Source organism: Fusarium odoratissimum (assembly GCF_000260195.1).
Source record: "Fusarium odoratissimum NRRL 54006 unplaced genomic scaffold supercont1.18, whole genome shotgun sequence".
NCBI classification, from domain to species: domain Eukaryota; kingdom Fungi; phylum Ascomycota; class Sordariomycetes; order Hypocreales; family Nectriaceae; genus Fusarium; species Fusarium odoratissimum.
The window spans coordinates 458,792-471,905 of record NW_022158777.1 but is presented as its reverse complement, the minus strand read 5'-3'; the positions used below and the strand labels follow the sequence as shown (position 1 = coordinate 471,905).

The 13,114-nt window shown below is 46.6% G+C and overlaps 5 protein-coding genes across 5 annotated transcripts; 4 read left to right on the top strand and 1 right to left on the bottom strand.

The window, feature by feature from the left end:
- Nucleotides 1-377: 377 nt before the first annotated feature.
- FOIG_10492 (uncharacterized protein) lies at nt 378-1,857 on the top strand (the record flags this gene model as incomplete). The annotated part of the gene is made up of 5 exons (XM_031210833.1): nt 378-690; nt 740-1,234; nt 1,298-1,405; nt 1,481-1,598; nt 1,668-1,857. The coding sequence occupies 5 exons, from the start codon at nt 378-380 to the stop codon at nt 1,774-1,776; spliced, it is 1,143 nt and encodes a 380-aa protein (XP_031059544.1). The 3' UTR covers nt 1,777-1,857.
- Nucleotides 1,858-3,473: 1,616 nt separating this feature from the next.
- FOIG_10491 (uncharacterized protein) lies at nt 3,474-4,345 on the top strand. Its single transcript, XM_031210832.1, has 2 exons — nt 3,474-3,969; nt 4,030-4,345. The coding sequence occupies exons 1-2, from the start codon at nt 3,764-3,766 to the stop codon at nt 4,178-4,180; spliced, it is 357 nt and encodes a 118-aa protein (XP_031059543.1). The 5' UTR covers nt 3,474-3,763; the 3' UTR covers nt 4,181-4,345.
- Nucleotides 4,346-4,639: 294 nt separating this feature from the next.
- FOIG_10490 (uncharacterized protein) lies at nt 4,640-5,607 on the bottom strand (the record flags this gene model as incomplete). The annotated part of the gene is made up of 2 exons (XM_031210831.1): nt 5,038-5,607; nt 4,640-4,979 (listed from the first exon to the last, which is right to left on the bottom strand). The coding sequence occupies exons 1-2, from the start codon at nt 5,478-5,480 to the stop codon at nt 4,640-4,642; spliced, it is 783 nt and encodes a 260-aa protein (XP_031059542.1). The 5' UTR covers nt 5,481-5,607.
- Nucleotides 5,608-6,858: 1,251 nt separating this feature from the next.
- On the top strand, nt 6,859-9,121 carry FOIG_10489 (uncharacterized protein). Its single transcript, XM_031210830.1, has 3 exons — nt 6,859-7,032; nt 7,082-8,024; nt 8,077-9,121. Exons 1-3 carry the CDS (start codon nt 6,904-6,906, stop codon nt 8,820-8,822), a joined length of 1,818 nt encoding a protein of 605 aa, XP_031059541.1. The 5' UTR covers nt 6,859-6,903; the 3' UTR covers nt 8,823-9,121.
- Nucleotides 9,122-9,788: 667 nt separating this feature from the next.
- FOIG_10488 (DNA excision repair protein ERCC-3) lies at nt 9,789-12,059 on the top strand (the record flags this gene model as incomplete). The annotated part of the gene is made up of 1 exon (XM_031210829.1): nt 9,789-12,059. The coding sequence occupies one exon, from the start codon at nt 9,789-9,791 to the stop codon at nt 12,057-12,059; it is 2,271 nt and encodes a 756-aa protein (XP_031059540.1).
- Nucleotides 12,060-13,114: the final 1,055 nt, after the last annotated feature.

Here is a 13,114-nt window from a genome sequence, read left to right as displayed (position 1 = left end):
TCCGTGCTATGGGTTAAGCGCTGAGTAGGACCGATACGAGGATCTGAATGAAACGGTTTCTTAGGTCAGAATGAGAGTTAATTACAGTGACATTGAAGGATTATCTGTACCCTTTCGCAAGGCTTAGACGGAGTCATTGCTTAGTAGAGAAATATTTTACATCCCTGTGATTTATCGACAAGCAACTTCCCTATTCAGGAAGCGTAGAATAGTACGTGCCCTCTTTATGTGTTTATATCAGCAACTGCAGCAAACATAACTTTGAGACCTTATATCTCTGGAATTAGAGGTGTTTTCTTTCTCTGTCCTTTCTTGATACCTGCCATTCTCTTCTACCACTTTCTACCTTCAAATTCCCGGCCTATTCATCTCTCGCCATGAAGGTCTTTTTGCCTATAGTGGCCCTCGCTGGGCTTGGCTTAGCTGCAGACATGAATGTTTGGGACCTCGATGACTCTTGTCAAACACCTGAACGTAAGGGTGCCTTTGAGAAAGCATACAGTGACGCCGAGGTCCTGGCAGTCAAGGCTCAAGAAGACCTTGAGAAGCTCAAAGGCGCGCGTCCAGACTTTGTCTCAAACATGCGAACCAATTGGGACCGTATTGCGAGGGCTGCGACCAACATGTTTGGCTTTGTGCCAAATGCAGATGGCCATGACCCCAATGAAGAGCATTACTCGAATGTTAGATGTAAGTCAACGTCGTCGCCACACCTATGTCTTTACTGATTGGTCGGAAGATGTTTATGATCGCATGGTCAAGACCCTTCACAATGACGAAATGATTCCAGCCAACGGCTACGGCGGACTCAAGCCCCTGCTTCTATGCGACGAAAGCAAATTCGTCTGGGTCGGAAGAGACGACAAGGACCCCCATGATCCAGCAGGACGCCCCCTTCGCGAATCCAGACCGAAAGAGATGGCGGGTACAAAAGCCGGAGCTTGGGTCTACAAGAAACGCTACCTGGTAAATAGCGTCAAGCAACCCGACACAGGACTTTGCAGACCAGGCGTATTTGCCGTCACCCTTACCCGAAACGATTTCATCATCTTTTGTCCTCCATCATTTCAGGACCCGGTGGCTAGTACCAAATCTGCTGTTGATGCTAAAGACAGCGTTCAGAAAGATGATGTATTGGATACATACTCGGCTACTAGCCTTTCTCGAGTCATGGTCCACGAGCTTGCCCATTGGTTTGGTGGTGCTGGGAATGGTGGAACTGACAACCGCAATGGTATGTGTATTGCGAATGATACTTTTTTACATCTGTGCAGATGCTAATATGCTCCGCATCTAGTCCCTGATCAACAAGCCGTCGGAAAAGAGGGAGCATTGGTCTGGCAAAAGCCCGACGGCAAACGCACCACTGATGCCACTCTTAAGGACCTCAAGAAATATCTTACATGTAAGTTGTTCTCCGTACTATTCTAACTTCGGGTCTCCGGCAGGGAATTGTAGTTACTGACAGTAATAACAACAGACAACTTTATGTGGGTTTCCAACTTGGCGCGCTCTCACGAGGGGGCCAACGCAGGAAATTGTGGCCCGAGCAAAGCCACTTTCACGGCTGAGTCATATGCCCTTTTCGCATTAATGTCGTACGTTGCCTAGATAACCTCAGACTGAATCATTGGATTATGAGTTGGTGCTAATTATTTATCTTCTAGTTACATGGATAACTGGGATTGGGCTAATGATGGGAAGGCAAAGGCGTTTGTTGACGAAATGATCCCATATAAGAGACTTCCTAACAGTAAGAAGGTTCGTTTGGGCTAGAGAGGAATTTATTGCTTAGTCACTTAGTTGTTAATGCTGTTTATCTCTCTTACGAAATGTATTACACTATGATTACCGACGAACACAGGCTTTGCTGCAGATAATACAGTAAATCGATTGGCGATGCGACTACTGCCTTACAGTCTGAATAAACGGCGTTTGGTCTCTTCGACTCACTTAGCTGTTGACCATTGAGGAATGCAATGCATTGATTGCATTGCAGGTCTCACAACATTGCATGGTAACGAGTGCGCCAGTAGCTGCAGCAAGGAAACTGTTGGAAGTTTGTGGAAGTTCGGCGTCAACGCATCGATTAAGTGGCATATCTATGGCATGTTGATATTCTTCTCCCTGTTTTTCTCGATCCAGAGCAACTAGTTGTACATGGCGGGGTCTTGTGAAACTTGACCTCGAGCAGCTGGAAGAATGTTGCACACCGCTCAAGAAACCACTGAAGTTTCCTCAAGTGTATATCAAAGGAAGAAGACAAATAATCGGACGAGTTAGCAATACGAGAACAATGCCTGCAGCCACAGACCCATTTCACTCGGCTGTCAGCGGCTTGGATTCCAGTCCGACTATGACATCAAGCAAAACAGAACAAGACAACGTCCCATGCTAAGGACGAACCGTATCTGTTAGCGCCGCGAATACCCGGATAGCCAGATCATATCTTGTCAGTGACGGCGGCAATCTACACCGCAATATGCATCGAGACTAAAAAGATAGATCTACGGCTGCGAGATGGGACGGGACGGGGCTTCTCTCCGACCGTCCGACAACTCACTCTTAGGCAGGTCTTGTTGTCATAAGTGACAGGTACCGGGCAGTTACGCCTCAAAGACGCATCTGCGGCCCCTTGTCTGTGCTGCGTGTCTTATTACCCCGCCTTGCCCAGCTGTGAGCTTGACAATGTAATGTAGGGCCCAGGAACCAGTGTGATTGCAACGACAACGCTTTCCGAATGAAGTCTTTGCGGCTCTATATTCTTCTCAAAACTGAGAATTATCACCAAGTGCAAATAGCATGTGTAGCATTGGCAGTTACGAAGCTTGTTGGAACAGAGAATATGGTTCCTGGGTGCATAATGACCAAGCCTGGATGCAACGAATGACGTAGCTATTTTATGTTCCAAAAACGGCCGAGTACTGAGACACGGGAAATTCTGTGGCGGGCTGAATATCAGACAGAAAAGAGGGGTTCGGACGGGCCGCTGCTCTTTTAGGTGAGACATACAGTGCGTGCAGCCAGGTACAGCAAAACCTGTCACAATTCAGATCTCCTCAAACCCCGCTTCCCCGTTGACGGGCTATCAGGGGAGAAAATGATATGTTTTCTGGCTCCAGCCTAGTCCTCCATATCAGTGTACGATTCACCCATAAGAGCTTTGCCCAATAATGTAAAGATAAAGGCAGATATCTAGATGAGCATTCCTGGAACCTAGATAGGTTAAAAAAAGAGACAAGATGTAGTAAGGTCTTCCCCGGACTCTTCGTCGCGATTGTGTAACCCCGGCCGACAGCTAGATCAGCAGTCCGCCCATGGCAAGAGGCATATGATTTCTCTTCTCTCAGAGAACAACACCAAAGATTCACTTACCGATAGATCCTCGTCGTACCGTGTCTCAGTGAGTGATTGGAATTTGATGTGCCGATGGCCCGGAGGTTAGAAAATCATGCCAGTAGCCTGTAGAACGTGACCGATACGTGCAACTACATGATGCACGGTGACATGAGACATTCATTCTGGAGATAATTGGACATGGGGGACGAGCTGTGGAGGTTTGTTGTGAGACAGGAAAACATCCCTATACGTAGGCTGATCTACAAGGCGATCTCTTACGTATTTTCTATAGTCACTTGAAAGGCTCTGTGTCTATAAGAACCCCTCAATCTCTCACTGATCCTGAACACAAACTCTCAACTCAACTCAACTCATCTTCACATCAACTCCTTCTCAAACAACTACTCAACATAAATCACTCACAATGGGTTACGGCACTCTCGAGAACGGCGACTGGCTCATGGTCGGCATGAGCATCTTCAGCAAAGATCGCTCCGTCGAGCTCCGCATGCAAGACGATGGCAAGCTAGCCATCTACTACAACAACCGCTGTGCCTGGCAGAGCACCGACCAGCAGACCAGCAACGCAAAGGGCGCCATCATGCAAGGCGATGGTAACCTCTGCATCTAGTAAGTCTTGCATCTCTTGATTTGGTGCCTGTTGTACAGTTGCTAATTGTGATTTCGCAGTGACAAGAACGGCAAGGCCACTTGGCACACTAACACTGCTGCCCCAAGCGGCGACAACAAGACTTTCCTTTCTGTCCAGGATGACGGAAACCTTGTTTTGTACAAGAACGGTGGTGCTACTCCCATCTGGTCCTCCAAGAGCAACAAATAAACTGGCTGGCTGGGTTGGCATGTGAATTGGGCGGTTGGCGGGTACAGTTAGGGATCTATGGACCTAGACAAGTTCTACCTGCCGATTTGTGCACCACTCATAGTATTAATAGCCATCAATAAAGTTAAATTGAAGAGAGCCTTTGTCTCTTGCAATACGTGCCAAGTTATTGATCAAGACGAACATGGCCAAATAGCGCTGTAATCCTCTTACTCTTAAATCGACTTTCGCTAGTCGGCACGTAATTTCGACGCCCATCTCACGAAACTTGTCTAGGTATGTTTATTATGAATCAGAAAGATTATATACCAGATGATTTAGCGGGCTCTAGGTTATGCCCGAGGAAACCTTGTTTGGTTATAGTGTACTAGATCTAATAGTGTTATCTACCAAATTTATGTCAGAAGTTAAGCCTTAAAAGTCTGAGGATGTCCGAAATTGCTCCAACACCAAAAACTCCTAAGCGCTGCAAACTCTCGTAAACGCAAGAGTGTCTATGTTGACCTCAATTCTGACGAATTCTCCTAAGCAGGTCACGCCGAGCTGTACATCTGCCTGTGCGACAGTCTCGCCGGCGCTACTCCAGCTAACGCTGTCTGTCCTCCAGCCACCAACACCGTCGTACATAGTGCCAAACATGCTTGTGTCTCCGATCTTGAGCTCAATGTTGCAAACGTAATCGGCACCTGGGCTGACACTGACAACTCGATAATAGTAGGAGAATTCGTAGTCGCCATTCAGATTCTCCAGAGTCTGCTTGACGTAGTAATCGGGTTGACCGTTGTTGAATACCGCGGACCTAGTTCGTCATTTATTAGCATGTAAATGATAAAGATGCGAAATGTGAATGAACGTACAGTGCGTTAGTGCCAGACTGGGGTTGGCTTTGGATGAGATTGGCATTGCTGGTCCAAGGCGCAATACCGCTGGAACTATCATCGAAACCTGGGTTGATAAACAACTGGGTTTCAACACAGGCTGCCGCTGCAGTAGTCGTGGTAGATTCTGCTTGGGTTGTAGTAGTATCCGCCAGAGTTGTAGTGGTAGATTCTACTCCGTCTGTAGTCGTAGTATCTGCCAGGGCTGTAGTAGTAGTATCCACCTGGGTTGTAGTGGTAGTATCCGCCAGGGTCGTAACAGTAGTCGTATCGATTGACGTAGCCGAAGTATCAGCAGCAAGCGTCGATGTGGTCTCAGCAATGCTTGTCGCGACGGTTGTCGCTGGTCGGCAAGGACCGGCTTCAGCGCCGAGAAGCAGTGTAGCAATAGCTGCCAGGTTGAGGATAGAATAGCGAACCATGATGCAGTATGAGAAGCAAACGTTAAAACGAGTGGACACGACTGCAGATGTTGCAGTGTGAGGTAAAAGAATGTAAATATTGAGAGGTTGCAGAATGCAAGTCTGAATCAAAATTATTTGATGCCAGACATCCCCTTTTTAATTTAGCTATCAACAAATAACGTTAGTTCATGTTTGCGGCTGTTGTATACTGGCGCTAAACAACGGCTTGGCAGGAGGCTATTGCCAGTAGTTGGAAACGCTAATGAGAGCTAATGAAGTTAAGCGGAGAGCACTAGCCAATTTTGGAGAGAATATGCATATAACGGTGTTCCAAATCGTTTAATTCAGAGGCGAAAACTTCCACGTAAAACCAACCAACACTTCAATCAGCGGTTCCTGATGGTTTATTTCGCTATGTGCAAAACACCGCCCTCCACCTGTGTTGTGATAGCTCAGGTATGCGCATGCTCGGGCTGCAATGGCAATCCATATGTCGTCATAATTCGAGAGGTCTTATAAAGTCAATGGAGCCGCATTTCACTGACAAGTCGGTCTGCAAAGATTCTGTGCGTTGGCATAGACAGGGAACATTGCATGATTTATGGTGGATCCTGGTGAGAAAGATATGAAGCAATACTCTTAGTACCGGGTAAGCTCCTTCTTACCAGACCATTAGCCATGATGACTCGAGTTGGTATATAAGTGCTTGTCATTCAGGAGATTGTTCTATGATAGTCCTGCTTCTAAAATGTGATTTTAGGTATATTTTAAACTATATTAAGCCCTTATTATTATAAAATTTGAGGAAAAGTGAATCACTACTTTGACAATCACTCCAAGTTGCATTTTCTAACTGGACATTTTAAGCAGATTCCTTCGCTTTTAAAAGCATCCGAGTATCTATCTGGCTAGCATAAGAGTGCCGTTTGGGTCGCCCAAGTCATGTAAAATGGCCAAGGTATGCTACTTACACCTAATAACACATTTCGTTATCCAAAATGTATGACGCGAGGGCGCTTTCTTCCTTTGCGATTCACGGAGACTAAGTAATCCCGGAGTAAAAGCTGAGTCTTTGTCGAATCACAAATGCAGTCTATCGTATGATACAAGTAGGGCGTGAGCTCTGTAAAAATGCTAAAACGCCACTATCACAGTCATCACATCAAAGAACATTTCAGAGAGCGGCCCAGGCCGCAGCCTTCCCCGCGATCTAGCCCCGATTGTCGAATCGCCCCGCTGTTTCTAAGCAATGTTTCAGGTCAGCTCTCAATATTCATTCCATTACGGTAATCTCTACGCGTTAGTGGAATGTGATAGTCGTTTGTGGAGAGCTGAGTGATGAGAAAGATACGTATATAGGCTCAGTATCTAATATAGGGATGAATATTTAAGCAGAGCGATAGGCAGCTATTGAGCTCTCTCATCAAAGAACGGTGCCACTATGAATCTCAAAACTTTTCTAGTCGGCTCCTTGAGCCTCTTCGGTCATTCGGAGGGAGCAGCGTCCCCCCCGACATTGAACCTTCCCTGGGGATCATACCAGGCTAAACCTCTTGCATGGGATAAACAGGTACGTCAAATATCGAGAGGCAAGGAATGAACTCACTAACAATGCGGAGATTTACCTGTTTGAGAACGTCCGCTTTGGGTCCAAACCAGTACGTTTCGGTGCATCTAGTTTCCCATCAGGACCCGGTGAAAGCGTTCCCGACAACACGGACTGTCTCCAAGTTAACCCCCAAGTACTGAGCAACGCCCCTGGCGGTAAAACTCCCCTCGGCGATCCTAATCGGGATTTTGGCCCCGATAATTTCGAGGCAGCTAAGGCGCCTGATTGGAATGGAAATGAAGACTGTCTCTTCCTTGATGTCTATGTGCCGCGTTCAGTCTTCGACAACCCCGGTTCCAAGCCACTTCCCGTTACGGTCTGGTTCTATGGAGGGGCATATGCATTCGGTACCAAGAGGATGAAGAAGTTGGGTCTCAACAATGGCCCCCTCTACAGCGGAAAGACCCTGATCGAAGCCACCGACTACAAAACCATCTTTGTAGCCGGAAACTATCGTCTGGGAGCCTTTGGGTGGTTAGCTGGCTCATACATGCAGAAGTACGGCCTGCCTAATGCCGGTCTCTACGACCAGAATCTTCTCCTCCAATGGGTTCAGAAGTACATCAGCCAGGTCCATGGCGACAATACCGCTGTCAGCGCATGGGGAGAGTCAGCAGGTGGCGGTTCCATTCTCCACCATCTCATACGAGGCAATGGTAAGAATGATCCTTTGTTCACCCGGTTCGTCACACAAAGTCCTGCCTTTGAATGGGCGTGGGATAATTCCAAGGACGGTCAGTTGGACCAGGTTTACCAGAACTTCTCAAAGTCACTGGGATGCAATGACCTGAACGATATTAGCTGTATCAGAGATCCATCGATCCCGCTGGATAAGTTGGGCATGGCGAATGTCAAGCTTTTTGAGACCGTCAAGCAGACTGGACTTTTCCCCATTGGACCATCGGTGGACGGTGCATGGATCAAGACGATACCTACTCTAGCGTTCGCTAAAGGTAATGAAAATTCTGATGTCCTTTTGAAGACTCTGCTAACACTTGGGTGTAGGGAATTTCTGGCCTGGGATCAAATCCACCATTGTCTCTCACTGTGCAAACGACGCTGAGCGCTTTACCCCATCCAGTGTTGTCGATAATGCCACTTTCTACGGATTCTTGGAGAAGTTCCTCCCAGGCCAGAACTTAGGCTCTGTGAGAGCGAAAATTGCCACGCAGTATAACTGCACCACGGACTTCAAAGGAAACTACAGTCTTTGTCTGCGCAATGTCATTCGGGACGCATCCTTCACTTGCAATACAAGAGATCTTCTCGACGCGTATCCGAAGCAGGCATACGCGATGAACTACGGCTTTCCGACTGATAGCTTGGCATATCATGCGTCTGATCTTATCCCGCTGTTCGCCAATGCAGGTATCGTCGGACAGATTGCGATAATGATCAAGGCAATCCTCAAATGTTCTCTCTGGGATGCAAACATATGGGCAGGTAAGCTGCGCGATACAATTAGGGACAGATATCTGGGATACTTTGCGTCGTTCGCGCTTTATGGAAACACTGATAGTGACGGGAAAGGGGACACTGGATGGCCGGTCGTTGATGGGTCTGGAAAACTCTTTTCGAAAGTTATGAAGCCTTCGCAAGATGGATGGAACCTAGTGCAGGATGAGCAGAACTCTGAAGACGCTTGCGCCTTTTGGCGTACTATAGCGCAGGATCTCGTGCCTAAATCGGGTAATTCGGAATGGAACCTGGAGGAGGTGGATGTGGATTCGGACGTGCAAGAGGAACTTTAGATTGACGGCCCAGTCCAACTTGGTGCACCTGGTCTGGTGGCATGTTGAGGACCTCGTCGGGGTGGTACCAAGCGATATCAACAGATTTAACTAGCCCTGTCGGAGCACTTGGACTTCATAGGAACTTCTAATAAGGCTACAGTGTTCCTCACAGGACTGGCTGTCGCTTGTTTAGGCCTAGTGACTGGTACTCTAGCTTTTACCAGTTGAGCAGTTAGATATTTCATTCGTGCACGTATTTAGAGCAATTGATTTGGGTCTCTTCATTAATACCAATTGCGTCTACTCGTGTATTCTCCCCATAAGTCGACCTCGTTTGTGCAGTCATGGTGCTTTGTGCCGAAAGTCGAAAGATGAAAGATTATCATGTGGCCTAAGCGACATGGGCCATCAGATATAGTACAAGGAATAAATATCATCGGGTTAATTGGAGATCTCATAATTAATATTCAACTTGAGCTTCATTCACAGTTTCTTAAATGATTGGGCCTCACTACAGTGGCTACAGCAGAACGGTTCACAACTGCCAACATTGAGTGCTTACCTATACCTACCTATACGACGCAACAAAACTTGGGACCACGATTCTAAGCGATAAGAAGACTTAGGTAAGTTGGAACAAGCTTAGGAGGGCCCTTTGATAAGTTTATGCGGATATCGTATCTCAAGGTCTGAAGTTTATTTGCTCCATAGACTTGCATGGCATGTTCAAAGTCATTAATTTGTCAGGGTAAAGGAATGTAGAACACAATGATCTATCACATTATGAAAAGGGCCTGTCTCCTTTTCCAGCCTTATCTGCATTAGAGAATCTGTCTGCCCATTCACGTGATAGGCTTACTGTTAGTCATCCCTGTCCTTGCTGTTCCGCCCGCCATGTTCTTTGTTCTCTGCGTCAGCTGCCTAAAGGCCATTTCTCACGTCTTTCAATCCCTTCATAGATCTTCTTTTCTCCTCAACATCATCATGCCGCTCAAGCGAAAAGCGCAAAAAGCTTCTATCGATATCAGTAACATCGTCAAGCGAGACTTCTCGTACCTTGCGCGCAACCCTGACAGCGACAACCGGCCTCTATGGATTGATCCCGACAAAGGATACATCATTCTAGAGCGGTTTCATCCTTTGGCTGACTTAGCGACTGATTTCCTCGTGACTATCGCGGAACCTCAATCTAGACCAGCTTTTCTCCATGAGTACAAGATTACGCCGCATAGTCTCTATGCTGCTGTTTCTGTTGGGTTAAATGGCGAAGACATCATCAACACTCTTGACAAGTTTCTCAAAACAGAGCTTCCGCAAACTATCAGAGATTTCATCAGATCTTGCACCAAGAGCTACGGAAAGGTTAAGCTGGTTTTGAAAGACAATAAGTATTTCGTCGAGAGTGGTGATGCAGATGTTCTTCAGACGTTACTTAAAGACAACATCATCGGTCCCCTTCGAGTGAATGGTTCTGGCGAGGACATTACCACGACGCGCGCTCCAGCGCTGGGTGTCTTTGTCATTCCAGGAACAAAGAACGCGGCGGGGGTTCAGCAGGCTGACCTTCCACAAACTGCGGACAAAGAGTCGGATCAGATCGAAGCTGTACTGGATGACTACGACAATGATGATGAGAAAGAAGCTGTTCATGCCTTTAAGATTCCTGACAGCGCCGTCGAGACCGTTCAGAAGCGGTGCTTGGACTTATCGTACCCCATCCTCGAAGAGTACGACTTCCGCTATGACAACGTCAATCCCGACTTAGACATCGATCTGCGCCCAAACACCCAAATCAGACCCTACCAAGAGAAGAGTCTTAGCAAAATGTTCGGCAACGGTCGCGCCAAAAGCGGCACCATCGTCCTCCCATGCGGCGCAGGCAAAACACTCGTCGGCATCACAGCAGCATGCACCATCAGAAAAGGTGTCATCGTCCTCTGCACAAGCTCAGTCTCAGCAGTACAATGGCGCAACGAATTTCTCAAATGGTCAAACATCAATCCTGAAGACATCACAACTTTCACATCCGACAGCAAAGAGAAGTTCTCTGGAAGTACTGGTGTTATTGTGACGACCTATTCGATGGTTACAAATAGTCGCGAGCGTGCTCATGACTCAAAGAAGATGATGGAATTTTTGGCAGGGCGCGAGTGGGGACTGATGCTTCTTGATGAGGTACATGTTGTTCCGGCGAACATGTTTCGGCGTGTTATCTCGTCGATTAAAACGCGCTCTAAGCTTGGGCTTACGGCTACGTTGCTTCGCGAGGATGAAAAGATCGATCATCTCAACTTTCTCATTGGGCCTAAGCTTTACGAAGCTAATTGGATGGAACTCTCGCAGCAGGGGCATATCGCCAAGGTGCAATGTGCCGAGGTCTGGTGTTCCATGCCAACTGTTTTCTACGAGCAATATCTACAAGTTTCGTCCCGCATGAAGCGAACGCTAGCCGCTATCAATCCCTCCAAATTCCAGGCTTGCCAATTTCTTATCAACTATCATGAAGCGCGCGGCGATAAGATAATTGTCTTCTCAGATGAGCTCTACTCCCTGAAGCTCTACGCATACAAGCTGAAGAGGTACCTTATTTACGGCGGTACAAGCCAGGAGGAGCGACTCCGAGTCCTTGACCATTTCCGGCACAATCCTGAAGTGAATACCTTATTCCTCTCCAAAGTCGGAGATACATCGCTCGATCTCCCCGAGGCAACGTGTCTCATCCAAATATCCTCGCAGTTCGGCTCGCGCCGTCAAGAGGCACAGCGTCTCGGCCGCATCTTGCGAGCAAAACGGCGAAACGACGAGGGGTTTAGCGCCTTCTTTTACTCACTCGTCTCTAAGGACACATCCGAAATGCATTTTGCGTCAAAGCGGCAGGCCTTCCTCATTGATCAAGGCTATGCGTTCAAAGTCATCACCAAGCTAGATGGTATTGAAAGCATGCCTGATCTGGCATTTTCTACAGCGGTCGAACAACGAGAATTGCTACAGGGTACGTTGGCTGATAACGAAACGGCGATCGATGATGAATTTGCTGCGGATGATCTCTGGGGTGGGGAGAAGAGTGGTGGAAAAGGGAAGAAGAATACGGTGAGGCGCGTCGCCGGCTATCTTGATCAACTTAGTGGTGTGCAGGATATGGCCTACATTGAACGGAACACTTCTGCCAACAAGGCTCTGAAGAGGAAGAAAGGCGAGAAGAGCGAATTCTTTAAGAAAATGGACAGAGAAAATAAGCGACGGAAGAATACGTGATGGTCCTCTTGTCTAAAGTTTAGGACCTAGATCCTAAATAACAAAGGGCTTTAGGTAAATTCGTATAACTCTAGACTGAAAATAGGATGGTATAATAAACTCATCAAAGGATCCTGTAACTTATCTAAATCTTTATGTCATTTAGGATCTACATCTTAAATCTTATAACTCTTCGGGTCTTGTCTCCTTTAGGTGTTGGGTATATGGACTTGCAAACCGCGTTAGACTTAATTCGCCGTTGTTCTCATACCAATGGCTACAGTAAGTTAACAGGTTGAGCTTTGATGTATTTACTCTGAAACTTCTCCATATTGTTGAAGAAGTACTGACATCTATTTTTGGCAGGTCCGTGGGCTGAACAATAAGAAGATGTCAACAAAATAGCTAATTGCTGATGTTCGCATAAAGCCCATTTCTTTATTGGAATTTTGTTCGTATCTGAAGCTTCGCTCTTTGTGATGTTGTTCTATTCTAAGGCCATGTCTTTGCCTAAGTTGAAGTCTTTGTTGGCGGTGTCTTTGATTAATGAGGTTGAACAAGGGAATAAGAGATGAAAGATACCTACAGATAATGTCTATAAAGAACATTGTAGTATAATTACATACCAATACGTCCTTCTTTATTGTTTCAACTATTCTCAACAACTATTTTCTAAATATCATCATTGACTTTTGTTACTCACAACAGCTACAAAGGTATGTCGAACCCTTCACCTTTGAATCCCCTCTCACGCTAGAGCCTTTTGAGCTAATTCTTCTCGTCTAGATGCCTACTGTTTTCGATCTCAGGCAAACATGTGCCAGCCTCGAGGCTCTTGGATGCCCTCAGCGTAAGTACGAAGTCTTTTTCTTTCTCACCGTATGGCCTACCAACTACTTGCTAGACAACCAAAATATCATCCTTCAAACTAAGGCGTACAGCAATCCTATCAAGCTACTCACTGGACATGACCTCCTCGTGTACATGGAGAAGAAAGCCCTGTTGACCTTGATTAAAAACTATTAGGGCAGGTTCCCTTCATTATAAGTTGTTTTTGGTATCTGTTATCATGCTTG

Bases quoted from the DNA above. Each gene is read 5' to 3' on its own strand.
- FOIG_10491 (XM_031210832.1), top strand. From the start codon at position 3,764: ATGGGTTACGGCACTCTCGAGAACGGCGACTGGCTCATGGTCGGCATG. The intron at 3,970-4,029 runs GTAAGTCTTGCA...GTGATTTCGCAG, and splicing joins GATGGTAACCTCTGCATCTA to TGACAAGAACGGCAAGGCCA.
- FOIG_10489 (XM_031210830.1), top strand. From the start codon at position 6,904: ATGAATCTCAAAACTTTTCTAGTCGGCTCCTTGAGCCTCTTCGGTCAT. The intron at 7,033-7,081 runs GTACGTCAAATA...AACAATGCGGAG, and splicing joins CTCTTGCATGGGATAAACAG to ATTTACCTGTTTGAGAACGT. The intron at 8,025-8,076 runs GTAATGAAAATT...ACTTGGGTGTAG, and splicing joins TACTCTAGCGTTCGCTAAAG to GGAATTTCTGGCCTGGGATC.